The sequence below is a fragment of the Epinephelus moara genome, chromosome 6, assembly GCF_006386435.1.
Source record: "Epinephelus moara isolate mb chromosome 6, YSFRI_EMoa_1.0, whole genome shotgun sequence".
NCBI classification, from domain to species: Eukaryota; Metazoa; Chordata; class Actinopteri; order Perciformes; family Serranidae; genus Epinephelus; species Epinephelus moara.
This window is the reverse complement of record NC_065511.1, coordinates 19,799,360-19,816,326: the sequence shown is the minus strand read 5'-3', so window position 1 is coordinate 19,816,326 and position 16,967 is coordinate 19,799,360. Positions and strand designations below refer to the sequence as shown.

Genomic DNA, 16,967 nt, shown 5'->3' with positions numbered 1-16,967 from the left:
AGAGATCCATTTGAAGTGTTTTTCAAAAAATTCAAAATGGCGGAAAATCTATATAAGCGGAAGTTATGGGTTCTTGAGGCAAATGTGTTCCTCATGAGGAGAGGCATCTCTGTGCAAAGTTTCATGTCTCTACCACATACGAGGCATGAGATATGCCCATTCAAAGTTTTGGCCAATTGATGTAATATTGCTTCATTCACATCCTCCCATGACCCTCTACCACTGTGCCGAATTTCACATGGATTGACCAAGTCAGTGAAGAGAAAAACATGGAACAGACACACACACAGTGTTTTCATCAGTATATAGTAAGATAAACACTTGAAGATCCACTCATTACTAAAAGTGTGTGTCATATAAAAACTAAAGTGATGGTCAAAGTTGTCACAGTGAAATTTAAGGTGTGCTGATGGATTCACGTCANACACACACACACACACACACACACACACACACACACACACAGAGTTTTCGTTATTATATAGTAAGATTTCAAATAACAGGTTTTTAGATGTGTGCACATATCATGACACTGACCTATTCAAGAAGGTGGTTGAAAGAATGAAAGAGGAAGGCTGTGTTCGCACGGACGAACAAGTCCACCAGCTGTGGAAAACTCTTTAAAAAATCGTATTTTGACTCAAAGAAACAAAAGCTCCGGCTGTTCCGCTGTTCCATATTTTAACGCGGTATACAACACTTTAAGGCACATTAATCGGAGTATGCACAGCTGCATGTAAACAAGAATATTAGCGGAATTTTCATTTTCATTGGCCATGTAAACAGCTTGGTAGGAATATTGTGTTTTTCAGAATAAGGGCAAAAAATAGATATTTTGTGCATGTAGACGTAGTTAATGATATGGATCTAATACTATGTTATGTTACTATGTCACTCAGTTAGTTGCAAATCATCAGGATTTCGTTAAATAAACATATATCCAACTAAACGCCGCTGTCTCAGTCAATACACAATAATAAAGAGTGCCTGGCCACTAGTCTTCCTCTCCGTTTTTGACACAACAAGGCATGTTGATTTACACTTATTAGTACATACTTGGTAGCGGGTGCTGTGCGTAGATGCAAGCCCCCTTGCTCCAGCAGAGCGGGATACAGCCACTGTTCTCCATTTGTGTTGTAGGGGGAGCTGTTCAAGGTCTGGCCACAGGGCCCAGACAAACCTGCTGGGCCCCCAAAACAGCATAGAGCCAACTAGGACTGGATGCTTCGCTGGCGTTTTGTAACTATGAAAAATTTCTGGTATATAAATTTAAATAATCCAAGGAAATGCAAATGGACGTATCCTAAAATGTCTCCAAAACAGTTAGCAGCTGAGACCTGCTAAGCTAGTAACTGGGCTGACGCTGGTTACAGGGATGATAAATCCATTGTGCAACTTTTAGCCACCTCACAAGATAGCCACAGGAAGCTCAATAGAAAAAAATCAATCAGAGCAGAAGTCCCAAGGCTGTAAGTAACTCCAGAAAGGAAAAGAGCCCAGTAAGAGGAAACAGAGGATGTCAAATATCCTTTGTACTGTAAAAAGTGATGACACAGCAAGTATCCCCACAGGAGGTAGAGAATATACCAATCCGTGACTGCCTATGCTCTAGCAGCCACGACGCTCGACATCCATCATCATGGTCCAAGTCCACTTGATAGAGATTTAAATAACACTGAGATAAAGGTCTGACTCAGCTTCTCATATCCACAGTGATCCTGCATGCAGAAGCTGTCCAAATCAACGTTAATGTCAAAGTCAGGCCTTCTTCGGCAACAAAAAACAAACTAATGCTGAAACAAATGACAATAAAAACTGGAGGTGCAGTTTGTGGTACAGTAATCCAAGCTACTGATCACAAGACTGCCAGTCACTCTCTGCTTTAAGCTTGCTGAAACATCATGTTACGTTACAACGTGGGAAAGTAGCTCGGGGTCCAGGTGTTAGTATCAATCCATCCAATACATGTCATGGCCTTTAACCCAGCAAAATACGTTTACCATTGTGCAATGTAATATGTAACCTAATGATCCCTTTCAGGAAGTTCTTTTTTCCTCCTTCACTCCGAGTAGAAAAAGCCCATGTGGGTGGAGAGGATTCAGCAAGTTGCTTGAGGACACCTCAGCACAGCGGAAGTTTCCCAAAACTGACATTCAAGCCTGGCCTCTGCGGCGGGGGGATGATTTCTCTACCCATTAGGTCATCCTGCGGTCCCATAAATCCTCACAGATTATCAAATTCAGTTCTTCAATGCAGAGCTGCTGATCCAATTAATCAATCCTTGATGTGAAATTCAAAGAAGATGCCTTCCCTGCAGCCATAAATCTAAAATCACAGGGTTTGGCATTGTGTATCAATCATCCAGGTTACAAAACAACATGGACATCCCTTGCTGGCAAAGACTCCATATAGTTACATCAAATTACCGATACCAATGTCCAGGAAAAGTAGTAGAATTGTTCTGTAAATCCAAAATTTTGTCCAAAGGAGATGGTAGGACGGATGAGAGAACGATGAAAAGAGGAACTGGCATCAGCAAAGAAAGAGACAAAAATGTAGGGCAAAGAGGGGCGTAGAGAAATGGAGCAACGTGAGGGAGAGGTAGTTATAGTGACCGACGCAGGAGGGATAAAGGAGAGCAAGAGGAAAAAGAAGAAAGACAACAGATTAAAGGAAGAGTTGAATAAGAACAGAAGGATCAATAAAAGAAAGAAAGAATGAAAAAGAAAATATGCATTAGAAAGGGAAAGCAGAAGAAAAAAAGAGAGCTGCGTGAAGAGAGAAAGTGGAGAAACCCTGGGGAGAAGCTGAGCCTCGCATCCTCCAAAGCTTTCCCACAATGCTCTGAGCCTGCAGGAGTTAACCAGGTCAAAGCAGGCGTCTGATGTCAGAGAGCGACATAAAGTGACAGCGACCTAAAGGGAAAGGTGAAGCAGACAAAAAAAATGTCAGGAACTAAAAAAGGCTGTGATGTGAAGCCACAAAGGATTGAAGGAAGACGACGAAGAGAAAAAGATGTGGGTTGCAGGAAGAAAAAAAAATTGATGCGGTAAATCCGTTCCGAAGTCAGTCAGCTGTGTGTCGCGCGGTTTGGTTTCTGAAGGCTTTCTTCTGGAGCAGCGGAAGGGCAACTAGATCACAACATCATCCCGGTCTTTCTTCCTCTCACACACACACACATTGCCGCAGCCAAACACATATACACACACTGAACATCCAGCGCAAACCTTGAGCAGTCGAGAAGAGTGCACCAAAGAGGCTATACAGTGAGGGAGTTATGTGTGGAAGCCAGAGAGAGGCTGTATGTATACAAAAGTGCATGTGACTAAGCAGGTAGGCGATTGCGTGCATGCGTATGTGTGTGCGTGGGAAAGTGCGTGTAAGTGTCAGCACAGCAAAAGGAGTATGTGCGATAAAATCGGAAAAGTGAGCATGTGCGTGTGTGAGCCAAGTGTTTCTCCTCTGCTGTGTTTTCAGTATAGGTTGCTGTGACCACGCTGCGAAAAAGCTGCTCCGCTCACTTACAGGCAGAAGTGGGGAGAGTGTGTGTGTGTGTGTGTGTGTGTGCGTAGGGCAGAGAAGCAGAGAGACAGAAGGAATAAATATTGTAATTGAGACTTGATGCAGTAGAAAGTAGCCAAACTGATTAGACGGTACTTATAAGTATGCTAATAGGAACAAACTCGTAATCAACACTCCAACTTTAATAAACAGCCAGTGCTCGCATGAACACTCAAACCCGACATGCACACAAGGTTTTACCAGGATTTAAGTTTAGCCACTGAAAACACACATTCCACTGTTTGACCCCTTACAACACTTGTTTCCCTTTCTCCTTCATTTTCATTATCTGCCCCCCTTTCGCTGTCCGTCTGTCTCTCTCTGTACTGCCCTCAGCAGGTCTCTGCTGCCCTCTGTCCTCACGCTCAAACATATTTCATCTGCTCCTGCAGCATGTCAGCTCTTCTAATAAAGCACCCTGACATTCAATTCCTCTCATGTCCCAGAGCACAAGATGAACATGAACGCTTTCAGGTGGGCTTCCAGCTGCAAAACACTGACAGCAATCATATCGTGATTCTCTTGTGACACAAACTGATGGAGAGCATGTAGGTATATGTTCAGTTATTCAATAATAAGTCCTCCAAATTAAAGACAAGATACGCTTTTTGCAACCGCACTTTAGAGCGACTTATAGAAGCGTCTTCTCACCCGATCCGCCTTTCAGGAGGATATATGTTTATTTTTCTCCCTGTTTCAGTATAAATCATAGCACAGTAATTGTTCTGTGATAAAGACATGTTCTAAATTTAAAAAAAACATACCATACTTAATCACATCTGATTTTTTTTCTCCATTTATTTAGAACTTCCATACAAAAAAAACAGCTGCTGCCTCACATGAGACAGCAAAGACTCAAAACAGTAAAACTAAAATTCTTTCAAAATGTAACCTTAAAGGTTTCTGAGAACAACAATTTCAAGCGTCACAGGTTTCTGTATTGACAACTCTACCCTCCTCCTGCAGCACAATTCCTTAGACACCTTAGAATTAGCCTGCTTTGAATAACTAATAACGGGAATGGTACTGCCAGATCTCTAATCTCTAATTACTGTATAAACCATCATAGTGCCCAGCCCTACAAATTAGTGTTGAACATGTGTGATGATGTGACAATAATATGGTTAAAGTTTGGGGACCTTTATCTTCATGCTTACGATAATAATCACATGGTTAAGGTTAGGGTCATGTTTACCAATGTCTGCTGGCAATGGGAAACTAACAGCCGTCACCCATGTAACCCAATAATTTGTTGACCCATCAGCCCACACTGACCCCCAGTCTATGCACGGACCTCCTCTCTTGATGGACATTGAAGATTGTCTGACTTGCTCCTTTGCTGCAGTCACTTTAACATTAATAGACTTTGCTGTTTTTTAATGATATTGTCATTTTTCTTGGGAGGACAGTCTCAACAAGAATCACGGTTAATTAACTAATGTTTGTGCCATCTTTTGGGCTCAGAACCAATACATCATGTACTTTATTGCACCAAAAGCCAATTTTGACCAGGCATCACTCTTTAGTACATCCTCATTTCAAATGACACAAGAATAAGAAATATGAAATCATCAAGACAAAATAATGTGTATATATACTTTATATCAGTTATTTAGTCTTAGCTTTCTTTAGTCTTCTTTTATTTACAAGATTTTAAACCACATGTGGTGCTTAATGAGCCATGACTCCAGATCTGTCTTTATCACCACATGAAATTACGGCATGATATAAATTCTGTCCTAACAGAGTTACAGCGGCTGAATGTTATTTTCAGTATGCTCTCCACTAAAAATTTACTTGTGATCCTTATCAGCAGTGCTGAGAACAAGAGTATCCGCAGCGCTGTTATTGGCCGCAGATGTTCACTTTGCCCAGTCTGCAAACTGAGTGCCGTGCCACTGTTACTTCCTGGCAAGGTTAGACAGCACCATCTCATTAGAAGTTTCTGTTAACCTCAATCTTAACCCCAACTTTGGAAACATATCTCCCAGTGGAGTCTAGCCAAAGTTAAGGTCAAGAAATGTAAATGATGTGTCTGTCCTTTTCAGGAATGACAAGTTCTCAGCTCCAAATATACAACATCCTCCTTGAAAACATAGGATCAACAGTTACCTAGCAACAGCCATGGAGAGAGACTGGAGCTAAGGGCCATAAAATGTCTTATCTATACCTCTGAAATTAGTTAGCTCTTAATAGTATAAGCCCTCTTCAAGCGTGTCTCAAGACCAGAGAACATCACACCATGTGAAAGATAAAACAGAGGTGAATCTCTCCTTATGACCGTGAAAAATAAAAATTAAAGGATACTGCTGTTTCCATTAGGTGGCTGACATTATACCTGTTCTTTTAAGTGTGATGCAGGAATCACATACACTCACAAACTTACAGCTATGCACTGTAAACTAGTTGTCATCTAATGATGCATTTAAACATCTTTACACACAAGTGAAAACCATTAGTCGACAGGAAGTTCAACAGTACTCGCCTGTCTTAAAAGAAAACATACTCACCAGCGTAGTATGTGATACTGGGAATATCTGTAACAGAGAAGGGTGAGGGGGGAAAGGGAGAGAGAAAACAAGATTTTACTTAGATAAATGTATGTATATATAACACAGTGTTACAGTCGTGGCATCAATGAGAGCCACTGTCCCACAGCATGATTGGAAATTATACTGTAGTAGCTGAATTACTGAAAGATTTTTCCGCAGCTGAAAGTATGCGAACGTGGTTTCTCTTCCTGAATGTGACCATTTTGCAATTAATTGCCCATGCCACTGATATACTCACAAATTACGATTCGTCTTTAATACATGCACAGATAAACTCTTTCTACTTGCAGTATTCCCTGACGATTATATTGGGGGAGCGGCCTGCCCCGCCTATCGGACCCCCAGCCCTGCCTGACCAATAAGGAATTACTGATTTTATTCATTCATTCTTTATAGTAAATAAATGCATAGTTTTAGGACATAAACTTGACATTTAACATCAAATAATGTGGGTGGCACTGTGGTTAGCATTGTCGCTTGGGTACTCCGGCTTCCTCCCACAGCCCAAAGACATGGAGGTGACTCTAAATTGCCCGTACGTGTGAATGTGTGCATGAATGGTTGTCTGTCTCCATGTGTCAGCCCTGCTATACACTCGCAACCTGTCCAGGGTGAACCCCACCTCTGACCCAGCGTCACCAAGGATAGGCCCCAGCCCCCCCGGCGATAAGCCCCCTGGCGGTTCTGGAAAATGAATGAATAATGTGCCTTAATCATGTATAGTTCACGAGTAACTAATGCATTTCTGAATGCTGTGATGTTATCTTTTATCAGATTGTTTATATTTCACAGTTGGTTATCTTTCAAAGACCACACATTATTCGCTTCAGTGGCAGTGTACCTCGTTGTGGCAAGACACACTTTTAAGAACCATGACAAAAATATCAAAGCAGTCAATACTGCTGAAGTTCTGCAGTGAAGACAACTGTCACTTACATCTCTGTGGTCAATCCAGCTGCTGCTAAAGCTATAGTGCACATGAACTCTGAACTTTATGGTAAATGCATTGAAAAGGACCGAGACAGACATGGGGCTATGTCCGCTTTTCAAGATAAGGTGTTAACACAGAGTATATGCAAAAGACACGTATATGGACATAAGATTAATTGAATTGGGTCCATTAAATTCTACTAAAGTGTGAGGAAAACTTTTTTTAAATTTTGGTTGCAGGGGGAAAAGGATTAAGGATCGATTAAGGATAACTCTGACAACATACAGACTCAAAAATCAAGCATTTTTACTGTATCAGTTTGGAAAATTGCCAAAATTAAAGTCCCACATTTGTGCCTTGAAATATTTCTAATGTCTTCACCACCCCTCCAAGAAAGTTGATCAAAGGGAAACGCTGACTTGTATATATGGAAATGAGCTACTGCACTTCATATATACTGTTATCTACTTCAAGTCCAGTTTCATGAGCTCCTTATCCCTCCACAACACAACAGAGACAGATGAAAAAGGGAGTGCAAAAACGAAAAAGAATAAAGAGGAACAAAGAGGCGTAGAAGGCGACAAAGGTTATGAAGAAGGCAGATGGGATGAGTTCGAAAAGAGTACAATAACAAGAGAGCAGAGCTCAACAGAGGAAGGAAATCAAATCACAGCATGATTGAGAAATGTAGCCGCTGACAGGAAGAAGACTCCATTAGTTATAAATTACTCACATTATTAACCAACATGATCCTCAGTTCATTTTCAGTTTACTCAATGAAAAATTACTTCAGTGCTACAACTCACCAACACATCAAGGAGGACTTTGATCACTTGAGAACTCTCCAATCCAGCTGTTGACTGACAGGAGTCAATTTCTAATCACACTAAGCACATCCACTGGTGTACATGTCGGCGCTGACCAACCAGTGACTGTGCAGCAGCTCTAATGAATCAGGAGGATTTAATATGAGCTACATTCCAGACAGTCAGAGCGGGGCGAGAACATGACTTGGCAGAATATATCTGCTCTGTCATGCTGTAATAACTTCACCCACTGGCCTCATTTAACTCCCAAATCTGTCTCCTAATATTCACCTTCACATCACCTTCTACTCACCACTTCTCTGCCCCATCTCTTCACTCACCCTTTACAATAATCTCACGTAAAAATGACACAGAAATGAGCAATTTGATTAAATGTCCAATACCCCGATGCTTCGCTGTGATCCGTTACTAAGCAACAGACACAAATCAGGACTGTGGTGCGAATTTGAATGCCAAGGCTTTGTCTGATAATGTATGTAAGATAAAAGATAGAATTTTCAAATTATCCACTTGTTACAGATAGCACGAAATTGAACAAAATTGTGAAATTAATGCAGGTTTTTTTTTTTAACATTTTTTTTGAGGAAATGATGTTAGAGACACAGATGTAACCTAAATTGCCACTTGAAAAGCAACAACCAACTAAATTTGAGATGTTTTTGAATTCATCATCGGTTTTAGTATAAAACTGTTATTCATGTTGATTTTTTTTGTTGTGAGTATCTACTTAATTTCCTTCATGTTATGCTCTGTGAGTCAAAAAAGTCCAGCAGTTGCAGCTTAGTACTGATACTGGAAGCGATTTTTTTTTTTCACTCACAGTATAAAACAACTGTGTACTAATAAACTGTCTGAGCTATTAAGTCATAACATTTTGGCTTTCACTTTGACTCAGACATCTTATTTGGTTTGATTCACTGCTGCTCAGTGTGTGTTCTGCCACTTCACATAATTTCCTCTAATCACATAATCCAATTTGTTCCTGGCAGAGTTGTGTCCAAAACGCTGGCTACAAATAGGATGCTATTAACAAAAGCAACACAACACCAATCCTGGCATTATTCTCTCTCTCTCCTTCGCTCCGAGTGTAAAACTCACGAGTGATAAATGTAACATTTAAGGCACTGATACACTACACAATTTTGAGCCAGCATTAGCAGTGCTTCCAGTAGAAAAGGCTTTTAGCATGTATTGAATGTTTCTTGGGTGTTAAAAACATGAATGTGAGCAGACTGCTGAAGCACTATTACCCTTGAAAATGACCCGCGCATTCGTCCAATATGGCTATACGGCTAAATGTTTAACAAAAGTACGACAACACACACATCACCACACATGCTGATTTTGTTAGAGACTTGCTTTTTCTGGTTTCAAACAAACCTCTAGGCAGAAATATTTTCTCAATGTCACCAGAACTGACCTAGCGTCAAACCCAACTTTAATCTTTCACATCCACAAATAATGACCCCAAACTAGAACCTGTTATTAAAACACTACCGAAACATCTGTCACTAGAGCTGCTTAAAACATTTTCACTTGCATAAACACTCCACAGAGCTTCTCCCTCCTACTCTCACACATTCCCCCCCTCACGCTCTCAGCCTTTCTCTCTCTCCCACTCAGAGTAGAAAACTATTGCCTCTGGCTGTAAACCACAGAGGCTACGCTACAGTTGACACCACGCTAAGGGCATTGCACAACTCCATTCTCATCAAGAAAACAACAACAGCCTTTTGCAGCTCGTCTGCGCTGATCAGCCTGTCAGAATGGAGTACAACAGAATAGAACAGGGTAGTGCGGCGCCGAGTGCAACATCACAGAGAAGAATAAAGTCACCACAGTAGCAGCTACGGCTCTAATGATGTAGCTGTCATTGTAAGTAGCAGCAATAAAACATTATTGTAGTATTGGGACTGCTGCAGAGATAAGGAAGTAAGACAGAGGATGGTCGGATTTACAAGAACGCCCCTTTTCACATCTATATTTTTTACTTTAGGCAGAAGAAGCGTTTAAATGAGCTGACATCATCAAAACATTTTCACATGTTGTCTGCTGAAACATCTGTGCTAATAACCTTCATAGGCCAGCTACATAATCCAGAAGAGGCCATCCTGGAGGTCCATTTGCTTATCGACACTGGATCAAATGAAGCTGCATGCTCAATTTGATGAAAATGCTTGAACATATCAAGAGTTCAGTGGTATACAGGTAGTTTGTAAAATCCCTCACATCAGTCACACAGCCCATTATCACTCACTGTTGTCATATTATTTTACTCCTTTAACAAGAAGTACACTGAACCACATGCTCTTCTTCCAACTGAATCTACTTTATCAAAGTCTTGATTCAATTATAATATTTTAATGCAATTTCACACTAAAATATTACATTAACTAAACTAGAAAAGAGCTCTCAGGAGAATGCAGATCTCTACCACGTGTGTCCTGGGGCATGTGGGTGGGAAAACAGGGAGTGGAGGGCAGGTTGGGTGTCCAGCGTGTATGTATGACAGTAGAATAAATGCTCCAGGAATGAGTCATAAAACCTAGAAATGAGTTAGCATTTTAGCACTCCCGGTTCCCTCGTCTTGAAATCAATGGGTTTTTGGTTACATGCCTGAAATATGGTTTGTGGTTAACACAAGCCTTAGAAACTTTCACATATTGTTCTACGACATAATACTTCCCTTATGAATTTTGAAGCTTTTATGTGTCTTAAAAAAGGCAGCAGCAAACAAGTGGCTAAATGAGACTACAGAACGTCATCATGCTGAACACAGCTTCACTGCCTCGTTGTTTATAGCCTAACATTAGCTTTTTACTTCTGGCAACTGCATTTACACTTAAAAAAATAAAAGTTGTGTTAATTTGTGAAGGTTTTTTTTGTGTAAGTATCATAAACGTTTGTTTGCCACAGAGCTTATTTTCTGAAATAATACAAAATCCAATTAAAAAATCCCACTGGGTTTTTGATGAGGAAACCAAGGTGACTCTAACTTCCGCGTCAGCCTACAAATAAATGACGTCCCTGGAGGGAAGACAGTATACAGGTTACATTATCAAGGTGTAACCAGAGTATACAGGCTATATAGAGACAATACTCAGACAAAAAATAATCCGACAGCATTAGCCTGACTGCCGTTTTAGTTGTGCCAAGCAGGAGTCAAGATTTGAAACTGAAGCTGTTGTTGGTCCCTACTGGCCGGTTAAGAGGAGTGAGAAGTCGGCAGTCAATGACGGTATAAAACAGAGCAGTCAATACAATAGGTTTCTCTAAAACTGGGAATCACCGCAATGGTGAGAGGTCATTGAGGATAAAGTCATAAATGTGCACAAAAAATACTAGGCTGATAGGTCAAGTAGTACGCAAAATTAGGCTGCGGACAGGCAGATACACACACTCACGCACATGACCAAACACGTGATCCCATCCAGGCTTAAAAATAATTAAAAAAAACTTCAGATTTAAGAACTAAAACTCAGATTGACATTTACACTGTAAGACAGAGGTTTGCTTAGTCGGTTTACTTTGCTCTTTGCAAATGAAAAAGAGAGAAGATTCAATAGATACTAAACTTGAGAAATCCAGGTACTTGCAGCTATTTTATTTCTCTATTTCAAGTCATTCTAGGATTAGTTTGCTCAATTAAATGATGTGTTTGTACCAAATCAACACTGAGATAACACACCAATTTATTTGTGAGCGACGTTATTTGAGGAGTAAAAGTTTTTGACATCATATATAAAGTCAAGTTTTACAGGGTGGGACTGCAGCACGCACTCTCCCCTTCACGCCTTCCTATTCTCACTGTTTTTCCCTGCGCTCACAGATTTATAGTTTCATTTTATACAATGGCAATTTTTTTTACACAAACAAGCCTTTTCTTACAAGCCTTTTTATGGCTCTACCTCAGTGAGCAGTGCACTGCACCAAAGCTAACGTTTAGACATTCACAAATACATTGATCCAAACCGCTGCGTCTCTGGGGTCTCACAAAGCCTCACATCTCTGAATTCTTCCAGGAACTAAGAGCAAAGGATTTTGCTATTAGACACCCACGTTTTTATATAAATTCCTCTGAATGTAAGCTACTTAGATAAAATGTGTCTGCTGTCAGATACAAAAAGAATTTGTGGTATGAAAGGAGAGATTCAAACAGCCATGATATAACATTTTACAGCCAGAGCTGTCCAGACATGGATTAATGTATCTGTTCTTACTTTCAAAACATTTAAAGTTCACAAACTTAAAAAAACCTCATAAGTGGAAACATTAGTCAAATTTAAAAATTAATGCAGTGCTGCTTGTGTTTATTTGTACTGTAAATACATATTTGACAGCTACTTTGCTCCTCTGGCTGCTGCTCTAATCACGACTCCTAAATGCATTTCTGCAGAAAATGTGAAATAAAGTAAAACGAAAGGAAAATAAAGGTGTTTTACTGGCCATTTAAAACATTACGGAGAAAAAGGAGGTTGGATCTGTTATTATTGCCTATCATTGCAAACTGTATAATGGGATTTTGTTCCCAATTTAAATCATGATACAATCATTAAGTCAGATTTCTCCCATAATGATTCTGGAAACGCTCAGTTTGACTCCCCATTATCATGCAGCCCAAAGTGTTGAATATCAACTAGACAACCTGACTTGTTATTTTCCAAATCTCCTGCTATATATGGATTTTTGAGCCAGGTGTTTCTATTACTGTGAAACAGATTCTTTTCCCATTATGCCCAAAGATATGGGAGATAGGAGACATGGGAACAATATGTAAACCTAAACAGCACATATTCTTATGAGGTGTATTACAAGTTATTTCACAGTCACGGTATCTGACAGCGAGTGCTGACCACATGGAATAAGTTAAGCAAAACACTGAGCTCTGGATGCAAATAGGGGAAGGCTGACGATGACACAACAGCGGCACATGCTTCCAGTCATACTTTCACTGGTCTGATCAGACTGCCTGCTGCTGTGCTGTCCCCAAAAACAGAAAATAACTATAGCTCCAACAAACAGGGACTCAACAGGTATACATAAGTTTAAGATCTAGCAGAATATGACACAATCCTTCAGGTATCTTAGCTATAGCTATTTATGCAATAGCAGAAAACATAGCCTGGGGCATAGGTTGGGTGTTGGGAGGTAGAACTGTCCTGGAATTCAATACAGCACAATTAAGCAACCACAAATGAAGCAAGACACGAGACGACAAAACTGAGATCACAAGGCAGAGGTCTACAACCTGCATAGATTAACAAGGTGTGAGTGTTTTTATATACTAAAAAACACAATGTCTGAGGAGGACCATCTGCATTCAACAGCATAGGCCTAAACGTGGGTTGTTAAAAAGGTGACTAAAGCTACAGCTATTTGCTTTCTAACGTGTCTTGTACGTCCTCTAAAGTACCAACAGCCAGACGTTTCATGTTTGTTTTTTTGATTTGTTCACTAACAACCCCCTCACACTCTACACAGCTGTCAGTTGCACTCCCACGTCTAGCCCTGTGGACGAGAAAAGCGACATTTGATAGCTGTGGCCTGTGGTTGTTTAGCTGCATTTATACAGAAACAGAAATCTGATGTTTAACTCTTTGTTGTACAGGTCTGACCAGACAGTGCTGCCTCGAAAGAGTCGAGAGATCGGATTCCTGACAGTGTCTCTGTGCGGTAAACAACGAAAAAATACAGATGTGAGCCATATACAAGGGTGTCACTATATTCCAGTATTGATGACAACTGTGATAGTTTTAAATAGTATTGATATAATGTTACAAATACAGATATGATAATAACATGTAAATAATCCAGCTCCATTTTCACGTTGTCTCCCTCTCCACCTTCCTACATTCGAATTTTTCCGTGTAATTCATTACCCAAATAGAGAAAAAACACGCAACAAACAAAGTTTAAGATGAATTGGACTGATAGCTTTACTATTATTTTCAATTTTTTTATAGATACAATTGTTATCCTGAATTGTTTTGACCACTATAAATGTGTGCCTTTTTTGAGTGTGTGAATGTACGTTTAGATGCAAAGGATGACTTCAAAGGAGATATTATCGGGGCGTAAAAAAAAAACATTACCGAGGCCAATAAGGGTAATAAATTTAAAGCTCATTGTACCTACAGCTGAACTGATTTCTATGAATAAGCAGGTTGTTATATTACAGCTGTCAGTCTTGTGTTTTTTATTGTCATAGGTACCAGTGTCAAAGAAGTATGACAGTCACAGTCACAGTGATAGTCAGTCAGTAACAGCTGGAATGATAGTAATAAGTGTAGTGTTAGTACTGGCTGTCATCCTCCATCTTTAGGTCTGTGGGAATTTAATATTGCTTACCAGTCAAATAATAGAAACATAAAATGACAGCTAAACAAGTCAAAAAAAAAGAGAAGACTACTCCATGCAGCACACGTTTCATTTCACACACGTTTCACGGAGGCAAGCCTTGTGAGCAAAATCCAAAAACATCCAGGGCAACAGACGCAAACAAATCGTGCCAATTTATTCATTTGTCAAATCTGCTGTCAGAAGCAACCAACCAGGTTTATCAAAGGAAAGCAGAGCAGGCTGACACTGTATCTGAGCCCTCAGCGTCTTTGTTTGCGCTCCACTCTCTACCTGTCTGTGAGGGTTTTCACATGCAACTGCTTGCACGGTGGTGAGTAGCGCAAATTCCTTTCCAGCCCCTCTCTACCTGCCTAGCACAGAGCACCCATACACCAGCAACCACAGCCCAACATGCTCCCCGAGCAATCAGTATGACTGAACACGTTCATACCTCCATTGGTGCAGCCCAGGAAATCCCAGAACTGCATGTTGGCAGTTGGTACACAGAGGACTGAACCTCTGCGAGGCAAAAGACGCATATATGTTCCTGCTCTGTCTCTCCACTTCCTAGTTGTACTGTACGCTGTCACTTATAGGAGAAGGGAAACACCCGCCCACTGATTGTATCAGAAAGACACACCTGAGGGCTGAGTTTCATTCTCAAACTGCTGCCTCCTTCTCCTGAGCTCTCGTTCCTAAACATCTTCCCACCACGTCTCCTTTCGCCTCCCATCTTATCCACTACTCTGTCTCTCATCCTTATCTTTCCCCGACTGTAAACAGACGGGTGTAAAGATTGATCCAACATCCTCAATGTTTCTGTCCTCATCCCTGCCTCTTCAGATTAGTGGAAGAAATGGGAGAGGAGGCGAGGAGAACAGACAGAGGCAGAAGAGAAACAAAGCCACAGCAGAGTGCAAGCTCTCCTTCATCTGTTGTGTGAATAGCACGTGTTTAGAAATTATGATTCTACCAACAAATGCAATTTAAAGTGAGAGAGATTCTTCATATGTCAACAATAATCAGACATTTTAATTGAAATCACACATATTAAAAGGGATGGTGCAAAATTACTGATGTGCAAGAGTCAGGGTTTTTATCTGACTGCAGTACACAACACCCGGGGAAAAGCAATGAATCACAGCACTGACTGGACATGCAATCAAGCAAACATTAACTAGACTTTCAGTAATAGCTACAATGTAAAGTGCTTGTGTTCATCTATTCGAAGGGTAATGACTTCACGAGAATGCCTGTAAGTTCAATTTCTTGATAATTCACTTACAAAAAACGCTGTCGAATCTTTTTTACAGGAACAGGTGTAAGTAGACGCCATGCAATAAGCAGAATTGAATCACCTTTTCAGGTTACACACTAGAAAGAAAGCCGATACCTGCTTTGTCAGGCTGCTACTCTAGAGTAGACTACAATATGTTTTCATCTAGTTGTCAGTCAATGTCAAAGATTGTTTTGTATCTACAATCGGCGTCAAAACATCTCAGGACTTTGGGGTCCTGACCCTCCAGTTTGGCATGCAGGGGGGTGTCTGCAGAGATGTGATCAGGGGCAACAGTCACATAAAGGCAGGAAACAAGTGGGGGAAATGGGAAGGAAAACAGAAATCTGTCATGACTGGGCAGCTTTGACTCTCAAACCCCTGACACCCCAAAGAAAAACTGACAAATCACATCCACAGGGCTGCAGGGTGCCAGACTCCACACCATGTCCAGCTCTGCAAATGTTGTCAGCGCACCTAAAATATGATTTTAATCCCATCATGCATGCTTGTGAATAATCTGTGCCTGCATCTCACTCGGCCTACCACAGCTTTAAGTGTGTACAGTATTGTGGTTGACAAGGCAGCAAGCAGCCCAACACACTTGAGACGCACAGGTTAAGTAAGAGCTGCCCCCCTTTTGTTTCAAAACCGCTGCTTGCAACAATAAGTCTCATCCTGAGCAGCTCGTTATTCATTAAAACACAGATGTTTGTACCACGGCGGTGTCGCCTCGTCCCTGCATGACAGAAATCCTCCTTGGCTTGGACCTTTGCACCTAAGCAGAGAAACAGAGAGGGGTGGTTTCGGCCACTGCACCACTGTCGGTCTGTTAGGAATACAAATGACTCCGCGGTGTCAAAATGACCAGTATTTCTTATCATTCACTCCACCATATTTCACCTTAAATCCTAACACCAGCTCATATAAACACACCCCCGCGTATTGCATTCGCGTTAACCCCATTGTCTGTGTGTGTTACCCCCTTTAATGCTAAGCTAGCTCAGCTAACGGTGGGCTATTCCCATTTAATCCGCCCCCCAGAAGGATCAATACTCACCCGCTTCAGCCCCGGAGCCCGGCCGCACCTAGTCCCCGGAACCAGCCAGCTCTACCAGCCAGTGAGTTTTAATTTTATATTCATAAACACGTTGATATCACAACCGGCTTGGTGGCTGTATCTCTCCGTTATGAGTCCCTCTCCCTGTCTGTTTTTGTCCTCAACAGCGCCGTGCCCGGTAGTCGGTGTCCACTGACGCTAGCTGTTAGCACTGCTGCTGCTGCTGCTGCTGCTGCTGGAGGAGCCTGAGCGTTTCCAACATGGCTGCAGCTGGTTGGGCTCACTGACAGGAGGAGAGGAGAGGAGAGGAGAGGGGCCCTACGTGTCCACTGCTGCTGCTGCTGCTGCTGCTGCTGCTGTAAGGGTCCCCCCAATGTTTTTATGTAAGACCCCTGTTTCACATTAGCCTCCTCCATTTATC

The 16,967-nt window shown here is 41.2% G+C and overlaps 1 protein-coding gene across 17 annotated transcripts in view; it reads right to left on the bottom strand.

The window, feature by feature from the left end:
- The window catches only part of LOC126391309 (focal adhesion kinase 1-like), an 84,634-nt gene extending 67,948 nt beyond the window's left edge, over window positions 1-16,686 (bottom strand). For 3 of the 17 annotated variants that reach the window (XM_050045968.1, XM_050045971.1, XM_050045970.1), the window contains exons 1-2: window positions 14,662-15,622; window positions 6,072-6,098 (exon numbers count right to left, since the gene is read on the bottom strand). In XM_050045968.1, coding sequence (XP_049901925.1) covers window positions 6,072-6,098; window positions 14,662-14,749 — 115 coding nt within the window. In that variant the 5' untranslated portion in view covers window positions 14,750-15,622. Of the gene's footprint in view, window positions 1-6,071; window positions 6,099-14,661; window positions 15,626-16,546 lie in introns of those variants that run through there. The other 14 variants (XM_050045978.1, XM_050045979.1, XM_050045981.1 and 11 more) reach the window with 10 other exon arrangements.
- Window positions 16,687-16,967: the final 281 nt, after the last annotated feature.